Source organism: Dipodomys merriami, unplaced genomic scaffold, assembly GCF_024711535.1.
Source record: "Dipodomys merriami isolate MVZ:Mamm:240054 unplaced genomic scaffold, mDipMer1.0.p SCAF_112, whole genome shotgun sequence".
In the NCBI taxonomy this organism is placed as follows: Eukaryota; Metazoa; Chordata; class Mammalia; order Rodentia; family Heteromyidae; genus Dipodomys; species Dipodomys merriami.
This window is the reverse complement of record NW_027202405.1, coordinates 1,502,827-1,528,888: the sequence shown is the minus strand read 5'-3', so window position 1 is coordinate 1,528,888 and position 26,062 is coordinate 1,502,827. Positions and strand designations below refer to the sequence as shown.

The following is a 26,062-nucleotide window of genomic DNA, read 5'->3' as shown; positions in this document are numbered from 1 at the left end:
GATACATAAGTCGACTATTGAGATTTCTTTTTGAACAGTGTCAGCCCTACCCTCATTGTCTCCCAGTTTATTCCCTCAAAACTCTCCTCCCCTTCCTCCAAGTTGGGTAGTTCATTTCCTAGGTAGTGTCTAGTGAGTATAACTGCTGATTTAGTTCATACTTTGTCCCTTTCACTTTCCCTCCCCAAATCAGATAAACTAAAATACAAGACAAAAGAATTTAGAACCCATTTGATTTCTTAGCTGAAGAGTGCCCATAGGAAGGGAAGGAATGGTTCACTAAAAATAGTTTGTTATCCACTCAGCTGTGGGGACAAAAACTTAATTGAACTGCATTTCATATTCTCTACCTCCAGATTTTATAGACGGCCCACTTTGACCTTAAAAATATGTGAGTATGTTTCCTATAGTGTCTGATGTTTGTATAACATAGTAACTGGCACGTAACAGTCCATTAGAGATGACAGACTAGCTCAGTCTTGCTGAGTTTGTCATGGTACATCCCCAAAGTGTTTTATCTTTTAACCTGCTGAACAGAATAATTTAAAAGTGTCCTGATATTCCTCAGAACTAATCTCAAAGATCATAAGTTTGGGCATAATGGATAGTAAACTTTTCAGTTGGTCCATAGCTTCAGCAGCTCTAAGATGAATGATGCCAGACCTTTAACTTTCATGGAGTAGGTCATGGAGTTTCCTAATTACTAGAAGGGAGCCCAGACGTGATCAAAGCATAATGTATGTGTATATGAGAATCTCACAATGCAGCCCATTAGTTTGTACAATTAATATACATTAATAACTATAATTTTGAAATATATCATTACAAAAAGTTATCCAATTATTAGCAACAGACAAGTTTTAGGGGCCAGGGATTTTGTTTCATTGACTATATAAGAAAAACAAAAAACTACCATCATTATTTCATTCAAAGAAAAAAGGTAAAGTTTATCACAAAAATCAGAAGAACATGAATTCAAAATTAAAGTCATTTTATTTGAATAAAATTTAAACTACAGAAGAATTTACCACCTTATACAATAAAAAATGTATTAAAAAAGAATTTACCATCTTATTCTTACTTTACTCATTTATTGTACCTTAGCAATAACAGATCACAACTTCAGACCATTTCAAGTATGTGACAGTAATCCAAAATATCATCCTGAAGAGTATTTTTCTTAAGTCAGCTGTCAGAGGTTACCTGCATGTAATGTAGATGTGGGATCATAGTATTTAAAAGTAAGTGTAGACTCTGAGCCATCGACACAACTCTTGTTTTTGTGTATTAATTGAATTAAGTTAAGCATGGATTGGGCACCTCTGTTCCTTGGTAGTGTTGTAAACACTGGGGTTGATTGTACTAGTGCGTAAAGCAAGTAGAATAAGCAGTTCTGGTTACTTGGATTCCAGCAAAGGACCATGGAAGAGAATTTGGCAAAGGTGAGAAGCCTAGAGTCTGTACTGATTTCATATAGTTTGTGATCCACAGACCCATAGAATGAAAGACAGACACAGTGATAAACAAGCATAGCACATGTCATCGACGTAGTGATGTATTCATTACTATGTTAGCATGTATTATGCATTACACTCCTAGAATAATGGATTGTTGGTCTCAAAAATCACAGTAAGAGGGAATTTTAAGAAGATTTCTAGAAAATTGAATTAGTAGGTTACCATATCTGAAGTTGGACTACACTCTTTCTATTCCACCTTGAGGTTTATTAATCTAGGTTTATTTGTCTAGATGGGAATATATGGATGAAATTACCCCTCTCCAGTTTTGAAAGACTTGATGTGGTAACCTACCAAAAATAGGTTTAACGCATCCCAAGAGTTCTAGAAACCCTATATGGCAGGCCATCAGAGGGTCATGTTGTAACTCCCTAAACAGTGGGCACTTATTACCTCTAACACCCATTCCCAAATCTTCAGTTTAGACAATTAAACTTTACCATCTTCCAACTGGAAGCTATGTAGACATTTTTTCAGAAAATGAGCTTTACAAAGAAAACTATACACACCACTGAACTGGTTGGAGAAGTGGACAAATTAATGTCATTTTTTCAGTAGGCTGTTTTTTAATAAATCAGAACATATTCAGACTGATACTATGCACTCAACAGTGGTTATGGTGTAGATTGATTCATATAGAAAATGCAATGTATATGTAAATCAATGTGTGGAATATCCTTTTTTTCCTTAGGTAAATGAAGTAAGTGTAAATGCAGACACACATACCTAAATGCACCAAAATGCATTTTCCTCAGTTGGGCTAGATTTTTTGGTGGGGTTTCGTGAACTTTGTGGTAAGATATGACAGTTTTCTTCAGTAACTGCTTCATTGTATCTAGTTAGTTTATAACAGTTGTAGGGAGAAGATGATTATGACATGTTGGGACCCCACAGACATTAGGAATACACTTAGAGAATGTTATTTTCTGTTTTTGTAACAAACCCTCTGCTTCCCCCACAATTCCAGAGAAAGCCAAGTGCAAAGACAATAGAATTAAGACTAACCTAAAATAGTAAGTGTTCAGTTTCAACTGTCTAAAATAACTGTCCATGCTGAGATTGTACAATATATGGCTAATTTTAAGCATTATTCAGTAATTGGTTTAAAAGTTTAATTATTAAAATTCTTTGATAATTTAACCAACTACTCGCTGCTTAGAGGCAGTGGCTGTAGATTATGAGTTGTCAGTCGATGGACACCCTATATTAGCCACCTTTTCCCTGAGGAAAAGGTCTGCCTAAGTTGGCTATTGGAGGCATGAGCTCCAGTAGTATGTTATGACAGTCCCCTAGTATTGTTTGTCCAATTCTGAATGAGTTCTTTTAGACTGTGAACTTGACAGCTCCACACTCTCAGTGCCTTTTTAGGAAGAAGACATTTGTAAGTGAGGCTGGAATTACTTCACTTCAAAAATCAGTTAGCTTTGGGAATACAGCTAAATGAAACATTCATGAAATTTCTTTTTTTTTCTTTTTTTTGTCGGTCATGGGGACTGAACTCTGAGCCTGAGCGCTGTCCCTCAGCTCTTCACTCAAGGCTAGCACTCTACCACTTGAGCCACAGCGTCACTTCTGGCTTTTTTCTTTTTTGCTTATGTGGTGCTGAGGAATCGAACCAAGGGCCTCATGCATGCAAGGCAAGCGCTCTACCACTGAGCCACCTTCCCAGCCCCCCCTCTAATTATTCTTTTCCACTTTGTGCTAACCTCTAAAAAGAATAATATCAGATCATTTCCTCTTTTGAATAAAATATCCCTGTGCGCTATCCCATTTTGTATATGAGCAAGGCTTTACAATTAAAAGGCTTTACAATTCAAATGTAGAATATGGAGGCTGGTTTTTTTCCAAAAATTAATAAATCCATCATCCCGAGGAGTAAACTATTTTGGGGACTGCGAACTTGCAGAGAGTGTGTTCACTGATGAGCTAATCAGAAATTACTCAGGCAAAAATCGTCAAAAAAAAAGAAATTATTCTTGATACTTCAATGAAAATTATTTTCCATGTTGTATGGACTAGCAAGCAAATTAAAAGTCGTAGCTAATCAAGACTGCAAAAGTATTTAATGCTTTGTTTAGATACCCAGTGGCAACTTTTAAAATTGTTTCTGACTTATAAATTTTTTATTTGTTGCACTTGATTATGTTAGGTTTCCAAATATATGATCCAAATTTTACCTAGGTAATCACTATAACATATGACTCTTTAGTTATCTCGATTCAAGATTATTTTGATAGAGTGCACCATCAATCCAGAACAATCCTCCTGCTACTTGAATCATTAAAGGCTCTAGGAAAGGAGTTAGCAGCTCTCCCCTGGGATTCAGATGTGAATGGAATGGCACCATTAGTGCTGTAGTTCCTTCCTTTAGTTCCATTAACTGTTCCCAGGAGACAGAGGGAAAAGCATATAAAGCTTATCAGAGCTATGTGGTCAATAAATAATTATACTTTCTTGCTTTTGACTACAATGGGATAAAGAGACATATCACAGTGCTAACAAACTACATTCAAATTATAATTTGGAAAGAAACAAAAACATCATTCTACATTTTCAAAAGAATCTTAATGACCCCATTCTTTTAAATATTTCTAGTTGCAAGAGCTAAAAGTGGTTACTTTTGTCAAATACTGAAATTTTAAGCTAAGTAAAGCATGTATACTAAATAGTATTTTTGCTTAAAAGGAAGAACTAAGGACAGTGGTGGAAACAAAGTTGGAATAATACAACAATCATCTGTTCTGGGATTCTTTAAGGCACACTTGGCAGCTACCTAGATCGTGCTAATTGATTTTGGGGTATACATTTCTTTGCTCCCACTCCTCATTCTGGCTTATAACAATGTTTAAAACATTTAAATATCCTATCCTCTCATCTGATAGATCTCATACTGTCTGGATACAGAGTATTATTTTGTCTTCAAAATAGTTTCACAGAATATTAGTCTTTATTAAATAGACCAATTAAAGAATACCACAGTGCCTTTTAAAATACTGCAATGATGGAAACAAAGTTAAAGACATTTTAACTTCCAGAGATGAGTCATTTTGGCATTTGTCTGGCTCTTGGTAATGCAATGCCCAGGATACCCTTTATCCTAGGCCAAACAGCCAAACCATCTCTGGACTCATTTTATTCTTGGTCATAGACCTACCATTCTAACACCAAATGCCCACCATCTAAATCATGTTTGAGCTTTACAAATATGTAGCTTCTCCAATGGACAGAATTTAGAGACAAAAATACCTTAGACACCATGCTGCTACACTGTTGGACCTCATATTCCCAACCTAGCTTGGTGAAGGATGTACCTATTTCCAAGTGCTTGTACATTGGAAGTCTGAATTGTAACCATAGCTTCATGTATTTAAAGTGTCTCATATTACAGGGTATATATCAAACCTGACCCACCATGGTCATGTGACGTTTCTATATTGTTAAATTTCATTATAATAAAATAAGAGAGAAAATTACGCTATTTTATTTATATCCCTTTTTATTCATGGACCACTGCCTGAAGGAGTTGTACAAATGCATACCACAGTAATGTCCAGAAAATAACATTTGTCACAAAGGGGAAAGAAAAAGTAAATAATTCTGTGAATCTAGTTCTTTGTGTGAGACAAGACCCAAGTTGATTTTTGACTCTGCCTTCCTGCCTGGAGATAGTCATTTCCCTGACACACATTGTCATAGCTGTCATGATCTGTCATGCATATCCATGTTCTCTACAAGTCTTATCTGAGTGTCTCTGTAGCTTTGCCTATGAGGGTATAAGTGACCTTATGTAATATCTACCTGGAGGGGTGCCCTGATTTGTTGAGCCACTTTAGGCCATATTTAAGATCCAGTACAACCATATGTCTTATAAATAATTTTACAGAAATACATTAATTCTGTAGGTCAAAGTCAGAATGTAAGTTAGATGGTAACCAAAGCCATCCTTGCAGAAAAGTGTCACCATGTATTTAATCCCAGCCTATTGTCTGTGAGCATGAAGTGTGCTTTTCATGTTTGTGGTCCTCATATAATTAAAACAGTGAAAGAAAATAACACTATTCTTCTGATATGAAGCACATAAGAAAGGAAGCAAGAATATATAGCTTTCATTTCTTAATTTTCTAACGTTAAAAATGTTCACTGTCTCTAGTTTTCTTTTTCTTCACTACGTAAACATCAGGAAGTACATGAATGTAAATTTGACTTAAGTTTTTTTTTCTTGTTGTTTATACACTAGTGAAGCTTTGTACTTGCTAGTCAAGTGCTCTCCAACTTGAGGTACACCCTAGCACTTTAAAAAACATTGGGGGGCTGGGAAGGTGGATCATTGGTGGAGTGCTTGCCTTGCATGCATGAGGCCCTGGGTTCGATTCCTCAGCACCACATAAGCAAAAAAAGCCAGAAGTGGCGCTGTGGCTCAAGTGGTAGAGTGCTGAGGGTAAGAGCTGAGGGACAGCGCCCAGGCCCAGAGTTCAGGCCCCAGGACTGACCAAAAAGAATAATAATTTTTTTTTTTGGTAATTTAAAGTTTGTAAAATCTTCATCCAGATACAGTTTATAAACAATAAAATGTATATTCTGTGTGCACTGCTTGGTGAGATTCTGAAGTTTCTATTAGCATACATCAGTTGTAACAAAAGGCTTTCATTGATAATTCCATGGATGTGTACAGTAGACTTTGGCCAAGTTCAGGCCCCCATTATCCACCCACAGCATAATGGATTTCATTATGCTATCTTCGTGGTGTGTGTGTGTGTGTGTGTGTGTGTGTGTGTATGTGTGTGTGTGTGTGTGTGTGTGTGTGTGTGTGTGTGTGTGTGTGTGTGTGTGTGTGTGTGTGTGTGTGTGTGTACCCAGCCCAGGAAGTTCTTCTTTTACCCTCAGTTCCATTAGTGTTATTATTACTATCATTTTAGTTTTATATTGTTTTTATGCCAGTGTCTTGCTCTCCTTGCTCCAACTTGTGATCGTTTAGCCTCTCCCTCCTAAGTAGCTGTTATTCCAGGCATGTGCCACAATGCCTGGCTTGCATTTTATGTAGTACATTTATATTCCTTAACCTTCACGTCTGAGTGTGCCACTAAATATGCCAGTCTCCTAAACTGAAAAAAAAGTCCCTAAAAATTGGGAGATGGACTGGACTTTTCTCAGCCTGCCCTATTTTCTTCCTTCTCCAAGATGAAGTCATCATCTCCTCTTTCCCCAGTCCTGTTGTATGTTGCACTTTTGTTTTTAATACTTCTCCATAACATAGAAGTTCGTAGTTTTGCTTAATAGGTTATTGACTTTGCTCAGTGATGGAATGCGTGCATTAAAAATTGGATGCATCATGGGAAATTAATGGCCAATTACTATGTGTATTTCCATATGTGAATAAAATTTGAAAGTCCTGTTCATCTCATTAGGATGACTCGAGGTTGTTTTTATCTGTGCCAACTATGAAAATAAAACTGATTCTCATTTCCCGAACCCAAAATTTAGGACCTGTCTTTTATACATGGATATATGATTTTTCAGTTCTTTGTAGGCTTGTTTTTTCCTGTGTGCTCTCATTTTTTAGCACAAAATCTGAATTTTACTTTAAAAAAGGACAAAGAATAAGAGCCCAGGATTTTAGGACTGGCTGTCCCTGGTTTTCCTGTTCTTTGGCATTCTTCAATAGCCTGGTGGCAGAGGAAAGGACAGGACTGACAGTGTTTACCCATCAAAGAAAGTTGGCTAGGAATTTTAGAGGATCCTTGTTGGCAGCATTTATGTGGGATCTACCTTGGAAAGAGAGGGAAGGAAGAGTTCCACTGACCTCGCTGGGCTCAACTTTCGCTACAGCCTTCTTACCTGAGCTCTTCCCTTCCCGCTACTCACTAGTATCAGAATCTGCCTTCTGCTGCTTGGGAATCTCTCCATGGCTAGGTTCTCTCTCTCCCTGCTCTGTCCTCTCAACAGTTCCTATCCTTCAACAGTCAAACTCCAGTATCTCCTTGAAGAAGTGTTGTATGATCCTACAGTGTTAGTGTGTCCTGGCTTTAGGTGCTGGTGGCACTCTTCTAGCATTTATCTTGCCATTGTGTTCTATAGGAATTACTTATGCTTAGATCATTCTTACCCACTGAACTTTAAAATCTTGAGAAAATAATGATGTATTATCATAATCATTCTTGTAGCCCAACGCCATAGGTATTTATTGTAACTCTCACACAATAAATGCATATCTGAACTGAAACCAAAATGCGTATTGTAGGTATCAGAGAATTTGTTCATCAAGAGAATAATTATTTTGTATATGAGTTTCCATATATGTACTGGTATTTTTAAATGATTCCCAAAAAATAAAGTAGCCAAGAGTTTGTGTGTGACCGTAAGAGTCATTTTATGTTAGCACATTTGTGTGTATATTTATAAAGACTAGCTCAGGGGTTTTTGTCTTGTTTTGTTGCATGGCTGGGGATTAGACTCAGGGACTCCCGCTTGTTAGGAAGACCAGCTCTTTTAAAAAATTATTTCTCCAAGATGAGCCATCAGACAATAATACTGGAAGCTTATGCCTTTGACTGTTTGATATCTATATAATGTCATTTTTTGTATCCTTGAGCGTAGATTAAATAAGATAGGAAAAACAGGTATGCTATTGAGAAGATAAACATAAAAATGAAGTGTAGAAAATGAGGGAAGAAATAGAAAAGAGCAATATATTTAATGAATCTTGAAATGTATCTTGTATCCCAGTAAAATGTTGTACTGTATATAATGTGAATGTCTATCATTTCATAGAATCTCAGGCTGAAATTAAAAGTGTTCTCGGTGTTGGATTGGACAGTGAGGAGAATGTTTTGGTCTGATTTTGTTTCATCTTCTACATGGAGTAGTTGTACAGCCCTTTATAGCAACTGTACCTTCCAAAACATTTATCTGTAAATGAACATAAAGCACACAGCAACTTCTTTCTAACTTAAGTCAGCACTAAAACTGATAGCCAAGAAAACAAGGATTAGTTATATACTAGCAAGAGTAAGCTATTAAATTCAGTGTATATCCTACAAAATCAAGAAAATTAAGGGATGGGTGGGGTGGGAAGGCTGGGAGAGGATGATCAAAGGGGTGACACTGATCAAGATATACTATATGCATAAACCACTTCGTTGAGTGACAACTCCTTGTTACTTAAAGATAATTTTTAAAAAAGAGAGTTGATCTGCTAAAAAAAGTGAACTGTTAGCTGAGATGCTACTACTAGAAAGGAAAGCTTTTACTTCTACTATATAAAATGAATGTTATCAGACTCATGACTCTTTCTTGTCTTCTTGTTAGTGGTATTGGGAGAAACTGGCCCTGGGCCTCTGGAGGCAGCAGTATTCTGGCAGAGTTTGGAACCCTGCATCTGGAGTTTATGCACTTGAGCCACTTATCAGGAAACCCCATCTTTGCTGAAAAGGTGAGATTCTCTTGCAAACAGCACTTGTGAGCAACAATATTCTGCCCTGGGAACTTTAATAATCCTGGACATGAAAAAGAACAAGGTTTGTATATCTCCTCAGGTACTTTTATAACATTCCCCATTTCCTTTACTGAAATCACAAACCCAACCTTTCCATGACACCATCTAACTCAGGGTGGGAGGACCTGGCTTTCCCATGTGAATCTCTGTGCCTTAAGTTTCACTTCATCTGTATGATTCCATTAACTTCACCTAAAATATATATAATATTATACAGACTACATGTATCGTTACTATACAATAATGATATGAGGTGAAGGTTGAATTGATTTCTCATTTCAGTAAACAAGCCCATTGAGATTTGTATACATTCATATCCACCCTAGCTTTTATTCAATTTTAAAGTTCTCCCTTTTCAGCAAAATTCCTCCAAAGAGTTGCAGTTCTCTTGAGCTTCACCCATCTGGGCTTCACTCTGGCCACATGTATCTCAGTGACCTGAGAACATATTGCCAAAACTGCTTATCTGTCCTCCTTCCGTTCTTCTCCCCTGCCCTGCCAGCATTGGACAGGATTGGCCAGTTCCTTCATGAAAACAATGCTCTATGATAGGTTGCAGGCATGTAAAACTCCCCTGGTTTACCTCCTTCCCTGTTAGAGGTTTGGATGCTTCCTTCTCAGTCTCCTGGGTTAGAACCAACACGCAACCTGTAAATATTGGAAGGCCCTAGGACGCAAACCTTAGTCCCTCCTTTTTGTATCCCCCATTGTCTCCTCCAGTCTTTTCATATACCACTGGCTTCATACATCTTCACAATACCATTAACTCCAAATTGATAACTCCAACCATTAACCTGTCCCTGAAATTGTAATTCAGACTGTCCAACATTTATCTAACATCCACTAATATTTCTAATAGACAAGACCCCCACTAAAATGCCTCAATCTCAACCCCCAGACCTGTTTTGTTCCAGGCTTCAAATACAAGTCTCACTTCTTTCTACAGAGTGGCTCAAGGCACAGTGATCTAAGTCACTGAGACAGAGTGATGTCAAGCCTTTGTCTAATATATCAGGAAATCCTTTGATTCTATCTTACTGCCTGGGCTGCCACACTGGTCCAGGGCCCACCATCTTCTCTCACCTGGACTCTGTAGAAGCTAGCTTCACACGTCTTCCCTGATTTTAAGGATAGAGTCAAGCTTTACTGTGGGCTACAAGGCCTGTGTCCTGGACCCCACTTCACACTTTTCCTTGCTACTGATTTGTGGCTTTACCAAACTCATTTTCTTAGCAGGAGCTTTTTCTACTCACTCCTTCCTCTGCTCAAGTTATTCTCCCTCCAGATTCCTCCATGAACTGTTCTCTGACATCTTTAAAACTCTCTTCAATTACATCCGCTTTTCAGGACCACCTTAACCTGGTCAGTTTGTCCCCTCACTTCCTGTCTGATACTAGTTCTCTCAGTCAAGTCAAATTCTAAACTATGTATGCACAACCTGAGTGACCTAAACCATAGAAATGTATTTCTCACAGTTCTGGAGGCTGACAAAACTATCTAAGACCAAGATTTAGACAAGGTAGGTTTCATTTTAAGGCCTCTTTGTTTGTAAGTGGGCCCTATTCTGCCATGTATTTACATGACAGATTCTTTCTGCCTGAGGAACAGAAAGAGTTCCCATGAGTCTCTTCTCATAAGTGTAAATATTCATTTCCTGTGATTATTTTTATAATAAGTTGATGAAAGCTCTCATTGTTCTAACTTTACATCATTTATGTCCATTTCTAAATTGTGAAAAATATTTTAAAGAATGGCATGTGGCTTTTCTTGAATTTCATATTAACATTTCTTTTATTTTGTAGGTAATGAATATTAGAAAAGTATTAAACAAACTGGAAAAACCAGAAGGCCTTTACCCTAACTATCTGAACCCCAGTAGTGGACAGTGGGGTCAACGTAAGTCAAAAAATTAGCATTTCTTTAGCACTTAGTAATCACAGTACTGTGCTAGTAGCAGAGAAAAGAAGCACCGATTATGTAGAGGAATGTTTAAAAGAAAAAGAAAAAAGGGGGGACTGGTTCCTTTGGCCATAGAACAGATTTGCTACCAGGGAAATGGATAGGTTATTTCACTGTACAATTTTTTTATGTATATGCCAGTTCTGGGGCTTGAACTCCGAGCCTGGGTGCTGTTCGTGAGCTTTTTTTGCTCAAAGCTAGCACTCTACCACTTGAGCCACATCTTCACTCCTGGCTTTTTTGTTGGAGATAAGAGTCTCACAGACTTGACTAGACTTGACTTCTCTGGCCTGCAATTCTCGATTTAGCTTCTTGAATAGCTAGGATTACAGGCATGAGCCAGCAGTGCCCAGCTCAGTGTATAAGTTTAAGTGTGATAATATACAAGTATTTCTGAAATGACTCATCTCAGAAAACAAAGATCTAAGCCGGGCGCTGGTGGCTCACGCCTGTAATCCTAGCTACTCAGGAGGCTGAGATCTGAGGATCGCGGTTCAAAGCCAGCCCGGGCAGGAGAGACCGTGAGACTCCTATCTCCAATAAACCACCAGAAAACCGGAAGTGGCGCTGTAGCTCAAGTGGTAGAGCGCTCGCCTTGAGCTGAAGAGCTGAGGGACAGCGCCCAGGCCCAGAGTTCAAGCCCCACGGCCGACAAAAAAAAAAAAAAAAAAAAAAAGAAAACAAAGATCTAGTCAGGTTGGTGAGGGACATCAGCCTGTACTGAGTTAGTCATGTGAGTAGATGGAAAAGGTGCTCCTCTGTGCTAAGGAGAAGGGTCTTGCACAAAAACATAGCCGTATCATCCTACTTCCTAACATTGTCTTTCTTTCCGTGTGGAGTTGGGAAGTTAGAAAAGCAAACAAACAATGCTTCAGGCTCCCAGATAAAGATTTCTTGCCAGTACATTTACTTTAGTGTATGAGTTAAGTATCATACAAGAACTTTGGATGCCAGAAGCCTTCACTTCAGACAACTTCGAGAACCAGTATTCAGAGTAGGTGAAATAAATGTTCATAAGCTTATTTTGAGAAACAGTGGTAGATTAAGTAGTAGTTGAAAGCAAGGGAAGAATCTTAAGTGGTTTGTTTAGCTATGCTAGGGTATTGGTGCTGCCTTAACATTTTACTTTAGTTTGGGTTATGCCTCATATTAAATTATCACATTATTAATTATTATGCCTTATTATTATATTAGAAGTACTTTCCTTAAAGAATATTTTATTAAAGCCAGGTGCAAGGATGCACATCTATAATCTAATCACTTGGGAGAATGAAGCAATCGGATTGGGAATCTGAGGCCAGCATGGCTGCACAGGGAGTTCAGGCCAGCCTAGACTAACTACGTGGCTAGATCTAGTCTCATGAAACAAGCAAAAGAGAAAAAATTCTCTCTCTCAAAAAGAGAGACAATTTAGTAGAAAAAAGAGTGTGCTAAAATAGTGTGGTAATAGCAATGGAATTCCAAGCTATTGAAACTTTTCCCTCATGAAGTTTGCCAGCGACCTAAGTGTGGTCTACACATATTACTAGAAGTACTGAGACCTTTCATGGATCCATAGGTCAAATATGTTTAGGATAATCTTGAAATATTCTGCCTTGTTCACTGAGGAGCCATGATGGGTGTAACTGTATCGGTCAAAAGCAAGGCAGGTACCAGATTGTACTAACATTCATTGTACTCTGCCACTTTCATTGATGAAAGTTCTTAATGAACCGGTAAAATGATTATTGATTCTAGCAAATGTTAGCCCTTGAATACATATCACTGTAATGTTCTGTGTGATGAAATGAAAGTATACAAAATGCACTTTTGCTACATTTTGAAAAAATATCTGCCTGGAAGAAAAGCTCTAATGCGAACAAATTGCAACACTATTGTTATTAATTGATTAGTACTGATTCTTGGCTGTTATTGAGATTATTGTCATTATTGTTTCATTGGTTACCATCTTTACTTGAAAGAACAACTAACATAAAACTGGTTATTCAGACTTTGGTAATTGGTAGGCATGTTTTCAAAGATGAACCTGTCACTTCTAGAAAAAGTACAATTTTTGTACCCAAGATGATAAAATTGTAATTTTTATAAAAAATAATAAAATTATAAAGAACTTGTAAATGCCAAATGAGCTTGAATTGACTAGTTTTCTGATGAGATTGGTGTGGTGATATTAACAAACATGATTTTTTAAAATATTGTTTAGTGAAATGGAATATCTGCATAGCTCAAAAAAACTGTTTTCCAAATAAGCACTATGTGCTATTACAAAATCATGCATAAAAAATATTCACTCAAAGTACAAGGTAATCAGAACATGTGTCTGTAACTGAACACAAAAATTTATTGGTGTAATCTCTTTTTTTTTCTTTTTTTCTTTTTGGGGCCTGAACTCTGGGCCTAGGCGCTGTCCCTCAGCTCTTACAGGTCAAGTCTAGAGCTCTACCACTTGAGACACAGCGCCACTTCCAGCTTTTTTCATTTTGCTTATATGGTGCTGAGGAATCGAACTCAGGCATGCAAGGCAAGCGCTCTACCACTGAGCCATCTTCCCTGCCCCATATTGGTGTAATCTCTAATCATACATTGTAGCCATCTAGCCTTTGAAAAACTTTAACTTTTAAAAATTCACTGTTGAGGGCTGGAAAGGTGGTTCAGTGGTAGAGCGCTTGCCTTGCATGCATGAGGCTCTGGGTTCGATTCCTCAGCACCACATAAGCAAAAAGAAAAAAAGCCAGAAGTGGTGCTGTGGCTCAAGTGGTAGAGCACTAGCCTTGAGCTGAAGAGCTGAGGGACAGTGCCCAGGCCCAGAGTTCAGGCCCCATGACCGGACCCAAAAAAAAAAAAAAAAAATTCACTGTTGAGTTTTTTTTGCTATATCAAAAAAATTACCATTATCTGAAATGACTATTAAAATTATTTCTCTTAACAACTGTCAACCTGTGTAAGGGCAACTTTTCCTTACATATTTTATCTAAAACAATTTGTAACAATGCATTGAATTTAAACTATCTATGAGAATCCAGATCTCTGCTAGTAAAGCAAACATTAAGGAGGTTCACAAAAATGTAAGAATGTCAGTCTTCCCATTGATTTGTTTTGTTTTGTAAATTATATAATGTTTTCATGAATAATATTATACAATAGCCATATAATTGTTACTCATAATGAATCAACAAAAACTTTTAAATTGTTTTAATTTTCCAGTATGGAAAATATAGATAATTATTACTTATATGAAAAGGATGCTCAACACGCCACCAAAAACTCTTAGAACTGATACTTTCAGCAAAGCAGAAAAATCTATGGCTTTTCTATATAACAACAACAAACAGGCTAAGAATTAAATTAGGAAAATAGTCCTGTTCACAATCACCTTAAAAAAGAGATACCTAGGAATAAGTCAGTAAGAAGGCAAAAGACCTTTACAGTGTAAAACACTGAAGAAAGAAATTGAAGAAGGCACTAGAAAATGGAAAGAATGCCATGTTCATGGATTGACAGAATTGATACTGTGAAAATGGCTATACTACCAAAAACATATTCAGTGAAATCCCCATCAAAATTCTGAAAACATTCTTCATAGGAATATAAAAGTGAATGCTAAATAACGTATGACAGTATAAAAGACTCCAAGTAGCCAGAGCAATCCTGAACAGAAAAAGCAATTCTAGATGGCTTCAAATTATATTACAGAGCCATAAAAAGAAAAATAGTCTGGTACTGTTATTAAAAAAAGACATGTATACTAAGAAAATAGAAGTTTCAGAAATAAGCTCACATAGCACTTAATTTTTTACGAAAATGCCAAAACATACATTAGAGAAAATATAGCCTCTTCCACAAATAATTCTAGGAAAACTGGAAATCTACATGTAGAAGACTGAAACTAAATCCCCATTTCCTACTTTATATAAAATAATGGCTCAAAATGTATCAGTAGCCGTATATCTGTTGCTCACACCTGTATTTTTAACTACTGAAAAAGCTGGTTTAAAGCAGTTGTAGCAGAAAAGTCCATGAGACTTGACAAGCAAAAAGCTAGGCTAGAGTTGTAGCTCAAGTAACAGAGCACCATTTGAGCAAGCAAGCCAAACAAACAAGGAGGCACTGAATTCAGACCTTGTTGTTGGCAAAATAATAATAATATTATTAATTAATTAATGTATCAGTGACCTTAATGTAAGACATACAACTTTTACCATAGAAAAGCATTAAAAAAACTTGAAGTTACAGGCATAGATTTTGGCTTTCTGAGTAGGACTCTAATCACTCAGGAAATAAAAACAAGAAGTAACAAACCAGGTTGCATCAAATTTTAAAACCTCTGCACAGTGAAGGAAACAATAAACAGAGTAAAGAATGCTTACAGAATGGAGAAAATCAATGGACAAGGGTCTCATATCTAAAATATACCTGGAACTCAGAATGGAGAAAATACAAGCTACTCATGGGATTAATGCTCAGAATAATAAAAAGCTTAGAAATTAAGCACCAAAAAAAAAAAAAAACAATTCAAAGGCAAATGAATTTAACACACAGTTCTCAGAAGAGGAAATGTAAATGGCCAATGAACATGTTCAGTATCCTTTATCGTAAAGGAAATGCAAATCAAACCATTCTTGAAATTCTGGTTCACCCAAGTCAAAACAGAAAAGAAGCAATAACAAGTCAAAAAAATAAATAGTAGCAAATTCTGGTGAGGATGTAAGGAAAAGGGACCTTTAAACTTTGTTGGTAGGTGTGTAAATAAGGGCAGCCACTGTAGAAATCAGTATGGAGGTTCCTCAAAAAAACTAAAAATAAAACTACCACCGCTGTATGCCTCTGTTATACCACTATTGCACATAACCATGAAGAAATACAAGTCAGCCTGCAATAAAGAAACCTACACACCCATGTTTGTAACAGCATTATTCATAGTAGCCAATACATGAAATCAGGCTAGTTGCCTACCAATTGGGAATAGATAGAAGAAACAGAATGTATATTTACAAAATAGTGTATAATTCAGCCATATGAAGAATAAAATTATGTCGTTACAGAAAAAATAGATAGAACAACAAATCAGTATTTTCAGTAAAATAAGCCAGATTCAGAAAGACAAATGTCAAATGTTTCCTCTGTGTTACTAATCTAGACTTGAAAAAAATGACATAAAAGAGGAAGTGCTTTTTGAAGGAGAGAGATTAGAACCAGCAGAACAGGCAGAGCAAAAGAAAAGGGTGATGGGAGTGAATGTGGTTATTTGCATGTAGAGAAGTAGGCAAATGAAACTCTTGTACAGTTACTATGTAGTGATGCCATTTTTAAATAATGACAAAAATATTACATAAATAAGTGCTTTAGGTTATTCATTTTAAGAGTATGAATGGATACTCAAAACTAGAAGGGGCCACTAGTGGTGTTAGGATATAAGATGACTGTATATAATTCTTTAAAAAGGGACACCATTTTTCGAGTTCTCATGAAATATTTCAAAAATCTCTTTTGATTTACAACTCTTTGGTTTACTGTTTTCTTTTTTAATTCAGGTTTTGTACATTTCTTGAATTGGGACAAAAAGAGCCAATTAGACTGGAACATTCTAGCTTTACCTTCTAGGTCACCCACAAAGTATATATTTGGCCATGTTTTCCTGGTACAAAGAGTCCTTTCTATCTGGATTGCTTATGGGCCAATTTCTTAATAAAAACAAACAAGACTGATGAGTCTCATGTTCTTCTCCCCCATCCTCCATCCACCTAAACGCAACGTTCTTATTTATTTTTTTTCACCACGGCCTGTTTGGCCTCATGTAGGTCTTTGCTTGTACTTTTTCCTTGGCTCTTCATTCTACCAAAGCCCGGCTCAGATGCTGTTTCTCCTAGCAGCCTTTTTCTTCAAGGTACTGATTGGAACGTAATACCCAGTTCTGTTCCCAGTACTTGAGGTACTTGCACAATCCTCTTCCTGATGACTCACCTTAGTATCCATCTTTCTAGGGATCAGAGCTTTGGAGGGTCATAATCTTATATTAATCATATTTGTTAGTCCAGCACCTGTTTTATGTTTGCTTACTTGGAATTATGATGATTCACATGCTTTTTATCTGATCTGCCTCTCTTTTGGTAGTAGTTTATTTTATTCTCTTGTAAAAGTTGGCTTTGTTTTTCAGTTGCAGCTAAAAGGCAGCATCTCTTTCTGGCCCCTTATCATACAAACAGATTTTGTGGCCATTGATGCTACATGCTAGGGGGTTCATGTCTATACACATAGCAATTACCACGTATTTGTTTGTGAAGTGTGTGTGCTGTTTCTGTGTTTACTATTCTAGTACTAGTAAGCTATTTTTTTAATTTTTTTTATTAAGTACCAAGGTGTTTCAATTTCACAAGTCAGGCTATGAGTACAATGCATCTTAATGTGAACAGTTTCTTTGGAAAGAGAACTTCAGTTTATTTTCTGTTATCTTTAATTAGTTGTACAAAATAGTTGCCCTTTTACAAAGCAGTGTATGAATATACAATGCATCCTGGTCAGTGTCACCCTTTTCAACATTTTCCCCACTCCTCTCAACTCGCTGCTTCCCTGACACTGAGAAGAGAGATTGAGATACAAATGAAGTCTCCAAAATATAAAGAAATAAAGATGCTGACTTTTTTAATCCTCTTATATTTAAATTCTCTTTTCTTCTGTTTCTTTTAACATACTAGGAGTCCTTTTATGAGGCCTATTCCTACCATGAATAATAACACCTTCAGTGGAGAGTATTACATTTAAGTGACTTACAGCCATGTCTTGTGGTACACAGCTATAATCCCCACACTCAGGAAGCTGAGCTGGAAGAATGGCATCTGGAGGCCCGCTGGCACTACAGAGTTAGTTCCATTTCAGCCTTGGCTATGTAATGAGACACTGCCTCAAAAAAGTGGTTACAGTACACATTACCATTAGACCATTTAGGCATAAAAATGCCATGTCTCTTCATTCTACAGTAGTTGGTCCTATTTTTTTGAAAAGTCAGTCTTCTCTCCCATATCAGCTTAAATGTTTATATGGAACTTAGTTGCCAGGACATTTACTGTCATTTACCTTCAATCTTGGGAGAAGCTTAGTGGGTGAAATGCTAAATTCTCAAAAAAAAAAAAAAAAGATTCATCTCTATTTTCCTTTATTTTGAATTTTCCCCCAATTTTCATAGGCAGAAAATTTAAAAATAAACTAACCACTCGTCACCAAATTAACTAAACAAAGTAAGCTATTACATAACCATTTTTCCTCTTTTAATCTCCAAAGCTACCAAATGTGCTTCTTCCATCCATTAGAGATCCGTAACCCAAGGGGAAAACAGATCAAGCTGCTTCGGGCTGTTAATGTTTTCCACTCTCGTTGCTTTAACTCTGGAAGACATGTCTGGATCATGACTATCGTTCCTTATTACTTCATTTAATCCTTGTTATTTTGACAGTAACCAGACAATGATTTGTTCTACCATGCATCACTTGAGTTTGTCTGCTACAATCATTTTAACTACAGACCTTATTGATGAGATAGAGTTCATCTATTTAGATCATAAATGTCAGAGGGTTTTTTTTTTTAGTGATTTATTTAGGAAACTGTAAAGGTCATTTCAAACACTGCTATTTTAAGAATCAGACACATCTTTAAGATAACACATTATGTTATACAAATTAATTAAATTCTGTAATAAGCAGACTTCATATTTAAAAACTTAAAAATATGGCCCTACTACCTAGAATAGGTGCTAGTCTTTATTAAAGTTGACTTATAAGAAGTTTAGTCATCAAGGTACATAGAAGTGCTTTCCAGGGGCTAGTGTGAACCACAAAATATATTCGGCTGGTCTCTGCTCTCTTAGGTCTTGATTTTGTGGGGGGAGACAGAAAACAATTCTACCACATTATAAAATTGTAAGTATGTAAGTGTGTGCTGTCAAAAGCCTGTGACAGGAAACTGTGTAGGGTGTCAGGGGAGGCAGCTACCATTTCATCATGGATATGAGTTATGTACATTTTGAGCAAAGAGAACAAGGCCCAGGCAATCCCTGGCATAGAACATGGAACCTAATGATTTCAGACGCAAAAAGAATTGCCATCTAGCAGGTGAGCAGAGATGCATTGGAGCTTGATACAGAGATGGCTTGGATTCATGCAAGCCTCCCTGTCTTCAGAAACTCCGGATTGTGGGACTGCAGTAAGGGTTGATCAGATTCACGTGTTAAGATGTCTGATATGAATATAGGGTCTAGACTGGAGTACACCACCACTGGAGCTTTCTGCAGTGAGGGAAGTGGCCTATATCTGTCTTCCCTGCCTAGTACAGTAGGCAGGGGCCACGTGGAGCTACTGAGCACACTATGGCTGGGAAACTGAACTTGTCTGTGTAATTTTAATAAATTGAAAGTAGTGTACATTATCAAAATGGAAGCAGGAAATGAGCTCACAGGTCACTGCAAACACCAAGACAAGAGGTAATAGTCACTTGAGTCTGGATCATATTGGTGAGAACAAAGAGGAATAGATGGTTTCAAGAGATATATGAAAAAATAAAATTGGGAGTTTGAGAATTCATTATGTCAGAATGAAGGATAACAGAAGAATTAAAAATAGCTACCTAAGGTCTTTGTTTTGTTGTGTTGTTTTTTGTGGTGCTAGGAAATTGAAGCTAGGGCTTTGTATAGGTGAGGCACATGCTCCACCACAACCTCACAGACTGCCTGATTCCTCCTGTGTATAGAAACCTGGACAAAAGATAAAGTTGAGGGGGAAATGGTAATTCAGGTCCTAGCAAGTTGAATTTTCGATGCCCACATAGATAGCCAAGTTAGGTAGGCATCAGACAAACAGTTGTTGACTAACTATGTATGCATACTAATTTACTTTTGTACAACTAAATCCAGTCTACTTGAAATCGATAAAAAGTAGTTTTGAGTTACAAAACTTAAAAGGTTATCTTGTTAATGCTCAAAAATCTCTAGATTCTAACAATGTTTTAAATACAGTGTGTTTCTTGTTATATAAGCAAATAAGCTTGAATGATCAAAAAAAAAAATGTAAGCCATTGAGTGTGGAGGATGTAGAAGAAAGATCCAAAGGTGAAGACCCTGTGTGCACTGTGAAGTCAGTGGCTCTGAACCACACTAGAATATCATTTAGCTTCTCTGTCTTGTCTTACCTTTAAGATGAGGATACTCACTTGCAGTTGCAGGGTTGTTGGTAGGTTTTACAGTGGACCTAGCATTTTTTAAAAAAATGTCCCTGGAGCTGAACTGTGTAAATGAATTATTAGGAGAAGGAACCTACTGCCCCTGCTCCATCTGTTATTGGCCCTGCAAACTGACAACACTAGAAAAACTTATCAAAAGCGAGGAGCTGAGAGGCCTCATGATTCCATGCAAGCCACTTTTTATACAGATTTGTTAATGATCTTAGTTTTGACAGTTCTATATTATTCAGAACCAAAATAAATAAAAATGTATTTAAATACGTACTGTGAAACATCTTAATTTGGTATGTTTACTAGCTAATCCAATTTTTAGAATTAGAGATGATTGCATATCTTTTATCACCATGTTTACAAAAATTCCCTGGTTATTAAGAGCATATCACATTAGTTCACAGACCATCTGCTCATCTCAGAATATCTTTCTGAAAATAGGAGATTTGTTAGAATTTAAATATAACATTGAGTTGCAGTTGACATGGAGTTTTGCATGCTAGTTGCTAACGTGATTTTGCTGCATTATCTGAATTAAAAGCTGAGTCATTCTGAAATTCATTTCCCTCTCTTTTTAGATCATGTATCAGTTGGAGGGCTTGGAGACAGCTTTTATGAATATTTGCTCAAGGCGTGGCTAATGTCTGACAAGACAGATCTAGAAGCTAAGAAGATGTATTTTGATGCTGTTCAGGTAACCCAATATTTAGATCATCTTTGCCACTCAGCTCTAACTTAGAGCTTGCATGTTAATCGGGTTTGATGGGAAAAAATAGAATCATACATGAGTAGGTTACAAAGTATTTCCACTGAGGGTAGAGTTCAGTATTTGCCCATGTAATTATAACAATGGTAATCACCTATGATGCTTTTAGTTCTAATGGGACAGTTTCTAAGTTTCTAATACAGTTTAAACCTCACTTAAAAGTCACATATCTGAAAAAGAAGTATAGTTATGAAGTACACAATAATGCAGTCAGCACAACTCATACACATGAAAGCAGTCCCAGAAGATTATAATGAAGGCTGACATCATAGTCATTTTAGTCTGTATAAGACCATCCTGTCATGCTCACACAATGGAATTGTCTGAACAGTGTATTACTCAGCATATATCCCCTTCATTTAAAAATGTATGGTTGTTTTCTTTCAGGAATATGAGAATTCTCCTTATAACTACTAATTTAAAATTATGGCAGAAAAATCCTGGATTTATTTTCTGAATATTGACTACATTAGAATTGCCCACAATTTATTGACAGTCTGAATGACTACTGCCATTTGAAGCAAACTTGTTTCCAGAGATGTACGGACAGTACTATATGGAAATAGACATATAAAAATCCAAACCAAATAGTTCATTAATACTGTTTGAAGATCTTTTATAGTTCAGGAGAGATGAGAGGAAACACATATTGAATTACAAAACAGTAATGTTATGTAGATTAAATGTTATGTAGATTAAATGAAGATATTTTGTTCTCACAATACTTTATTTATTCACCCAGTTTTACATATAAAGTCGTTAATCTTCAGGGAGCTCACATAAGGAATCAGAATGTAAACTGTAAAATGTGAGTCAACATTTGTGCCTTTTTTCTTCATCCTTATGTATTTATTTTTTAAAAAGAATCTCTAGCCAGTGCTGGTGGCTCACGCCTGTAATCCTAGCTACTCAGGAGGCTGAGATCTAAGGATCATGGTTCAAAGCCAGCCCACACAGAAAGAGTTTCCCATGAAACTCATCTCCAATTAACCACTCAAAACTGGAAATAGAACTATGACTCAAAGAGGTAGACCAGGGCTGGGAAGGTGGCTCAGTGGTAGAGCGCTTGCCTTGCATGCTTGAGGCCCTGGGTTCGATTCCTCAGCACCACATAAGCAAAAAGAAAAAAGCCGAAAGTGACGCTGTGGCTCAAGTGGTAGAGCGCTAGTCTTGAGCTGAAGAGCTGAGGGACAGCGCCCAGGCCCATTGTTCAGGCCCACGACTGGACCAAAAAAAAAATTAAAAAATTTAAAAAAAAAGTCGTAGACCACTAGCCTTGAGCGGAATTGCTCAAGGACACTGCCAGGTCCAATTTCAAAAAAACCCAAGAATCTCTATACCGTGTTTAAGTGTTTATTTATGGATTTAAGATACGGAATAAACTTCTTCCCAAAGTCTAAAACTAACATCCAAAGAAAAAAATGAAAATAAAAGTTGAACATAGTGGCTCATGCTTGTAATCCCAACTACACAGTAGGTATAAAAGGAAGAATGTAGTCTGAGGACTTTAAATAATAAAATCCAAAGGGCTGGGAGTATGTGAAGGTAGAGTACCTGCTTCACAGGTGTGAAGGCTTCAAGTCAAACCCCAATAATTCAAAGTAAATATACATATATATGTGTGTGTCTGTGTATGTATGTATGTAATGTTTGAAAGTAAATCAATTAAAATAAATTTATATAAAATATTTTACCTAACTTTTCAGGAACAATTTTTTAGCAGAATCAGATGTCCTAAGTGATTAAGAAACTTATGTGTATAACTCCAGTGCATTATTTCAGTATTACATATTTAATATTATGTATGTTGAGGCTTCTTGAATAATGAAGTTTAGAAAATTATGGCTAATTCCTCAGAAAATTAACTTCCATCATAATTGCTCAGACTTGTTTTATAATCAACAGTATTAGTTAATAGGAAAAAATAGAAATTTGTAACCCTAATAATTTAGGGCTGAGGTGATTTTGACCTAGGCCTATGTATTTATTTAAATATAAATGTAGCTGTCTTTGGTCTGGTTAAATAGGTTGACTTTTCCATTGCTTTTTTTCCTTGCTCAGTTGAAAGCTCCAGAAGCAAAGCACACACCGTTCATTTCTACTCAGGTATAGGAGTCAGGACTCTAGAAGACATCCTCAGTGTACACGCCTTTCTTAGGGCATATAATGGACATCAGACACAAAGATATGATCCCTCTGACCTTTTGTCCTCATCTAGTAAAACTAGAAAAATCATTCCTTAGAGGTTTATTTCCCTCCTTGCTGTGAGGATCCAAGTTTGTATCCAGGAAGTTCTCTATTATGATTTCCATGATCTCAGGCTCCAGTCACCAAACTGCAGAGGTATTTTAATCTTAAAGAGGCCTTCTAAGGTCTTGATGTTCCAAGGAGGGCAGCTCTAAAATATTCTTTGAAATACCCCTTCCCCCTGTTTCTAGAAATACACTCATGTGACTTTTAGTATATTCTGTTTAGACAAAGTCATTGACAGAAAAATCCATTAAGAGCAAATGAAGTCAAAGTGTTTCCTGTTTCCCTTAATAGAAAAAACATTTTAAACCCGTTGTATATTTTTAACTTAGAGAGCTGCACTAGAACAACCAAACTTACAACTTTGAAGAAATAATGTTTTGTGGAGCAGAATTTCTTTTTGCTACATTTACTTTTTATTGACAAAAATTAATTGCACAAAAGAATACAATTTTTTATTCCTGTACATGCATCTAATGTACTTGAATCACATTTATACCCCCTACTATCACTTATTTTGAACCACCAATTTCGATTCACCCCTTTTTTTCTTTTAATTTCAATTTTATTGTAAAGGTGATGTACGGAGGGATTGCAATTACGTAAGTCAGGAAATGAGGACATTTCTTTTTGAGCAGTGTTACTCCCTCATTTTCTTCCACTTTTTCTCCTTCTGACCCATCTTCCCCCCAAGTTGTAACGTTCATTTCCTCCATATTGTCTAATGAGTTTCCCAGTTAAATTTGGTTCATCCTTTGTCCTGCCTTTCCTCTTCCCTTCCCCAAATCAGATACATGTATGTGCAAGACAAAGGGTACAGAAATAAAAAAATAGTCACCCCTTTTTTAACAGTTTCCAGTGAGTCTCATTATGCTATTTACATATATATGTAAAATATATGTATATGTGTGTATTACATGTGTGTATATGCATATACACATGTAATATATGTATATACACATATATACATGTATATGTGTACATGTAAATATATGTAAACATATGTATACATGTGCATTTGTGTATATGTATACACACATATATATAGTATTTCAATCTTCTGTCACCCTGTAATTATCATGGGCCAGCAACAGTGATTCATACTTGTGGTTTCAGCTAACCTAGGAGACTGAGGGCAGAAAGATCACTTAAGTCCAGGAGTTCAAAGCCTGCCTAGAGAATGCAGAAAGATTCTGTTCCCCCCACCACCACCCTCACACACACACATAGCAAAATATCATCATCAAGAGGGTGACACCTTCAATTATTTTTGTTCCAGTTTCTTCAGGTGGGTTGAAAAGCATTTAATCCCCAAGTAGTATGTTTTCTTGGGTTGGTTAATAAAATACTTTGAACTTTCAGCTGATTTCCAAGAGCTTACCTGGAGATCTCACTTAGAATATACAGTAGTAAAAGATACCTGGGCAGGTGACATTTAGAATGTCACCTTCAACAAATTAATAATTTTATATGTAGAAAGATTAAACCACAGGATATATTTTAGTCTCCCTTGCTAATCCTGTGTGTAAGCTTGACACAAAAATTTATTAGAGTCACCTAAGACTATTTTTCCTTTTCTCCAATTAGTTAAATTTTCCCATTTCCACCCAAAAACATTGCTTTGAAGGTTTTGGAATATCAGTTTAGTTTATTTTAGGGGGCAGAAAGTTGGTCAAAATCATGCCAAAAATAATATAGTACTTTATTCAGTATCCATAACAAGGTAATAATGTTTCTCTAATCTATCCTCAAAAGCTATTACTCTTGCCATGTAGAAAGAATAATTTCTTGGGTGATGCACAAGTATTTGCTTGGAGGACTTTATTGCAATTTGTGTTATGAGAAGTATAAATAGCTGAGATGTTCAGTTGCACTAAATAAGAATGAAATATTCATGTAATAAGTAAACCATCAATAAAATTAACCACAGTTAATGAGCATAGTGTGTTCATGTATTTCTTACTGACTTACTTTCATTTGTTTTATTTCTAGTAAAGGCAGGAAAGGTTTTATATGTATATTTACTTTTATTTTCTCTCTACTATCTCCAGATGCGCTTCTTGAAAGTCCTTTTTTAACAGCAAGGACAAATATAGAGACATTCTGAGAGCATTTTTCCCTGTATAATGTAGGGGGCATTTTCTGTTAGAGAAATGAGTAATTAGACATTAATACTATGCTTCATTTTTGCTTTTTCAAATATAATCCTTTTATATTTCCTTATCTAATGGTAACTGTTCTTAAAAGTAGTTATTAGAAAAACCATATAAATCAATTGTAGGAACAATCAGTTCTCCCAGATGTAAAGATATTTATTCTTCTTAAAAAATTGTCATGTAGGGGCTGTGAAGGTGGCTCAGTGGTAGAGGGCTTGCCTTGCATATATGAGGCACCACATAAGCAGAAAAAGCCGGAAGTGGTGCTATGGCTCAAGTGGTAGAGCGCTAGCCTTGAGCTGAAGAGCTGAGGGACAGCACCCAGGCCCAGAGTTCAGACCCCATGACCGACCAAAAGAAAAAGAAAAAGAAAAATTGTCATGTACAAGTTACTGCAGTAGAATAATTAGGTAAGAACTTGATTCAAGCTTGTGTTACCATATTGGAGATATGAGTGGTGATGACCAGTGACTTTTATCAAGTGTCAGTTTCAGTGCTGATTGTTGTGGGATTTTCCCACTATGTCATATTATCTCCATTTTATGGATAAGGAATCTGACATTTGGAGGTAGGTAAGCAAATTGCGCATAGAGTTCATGGGTTCTACAGAGCTGGAATTTGAAGCTATAATGTCTAACTCCAGAACAGCCCTTTGTGCTGCTGTTTTGCTACTTCTCAAGTCTAAGGGAATGGAAGGCAGAGTCGT

At 36.5% G+C, this 26,062-nt stretch overlaps 1 protein-coding gene across 1 annotated transcript in view; it reads left to right on the top strand.

The window, feature by feature from the left end:
• The window catches only part of Man1a1 (mannosidase alpha class 1A member 1), a 164,298-nt gene that overhangs the window by 134,635 nt on the left and 3,601 nt on the right, over positions 1-26,062 (top strand). The window contains exons 7-9 of the mRNA XM_070015342.1: positions 8,823-8,946; positions 10,812-10,905; positions 20,763-20,878. Of these exons, the coding sequence (XP_069871443.1) occupies positions 8,823-8,946; positions 10,812-10,905; positions 20,763-20,878 (334 nt within the window). The remainder of the gene's footprint in view (positions 1-8,822; positions 8,947-10,811; positions 10,906-20,762; positions 20,879-26,062) is intronic.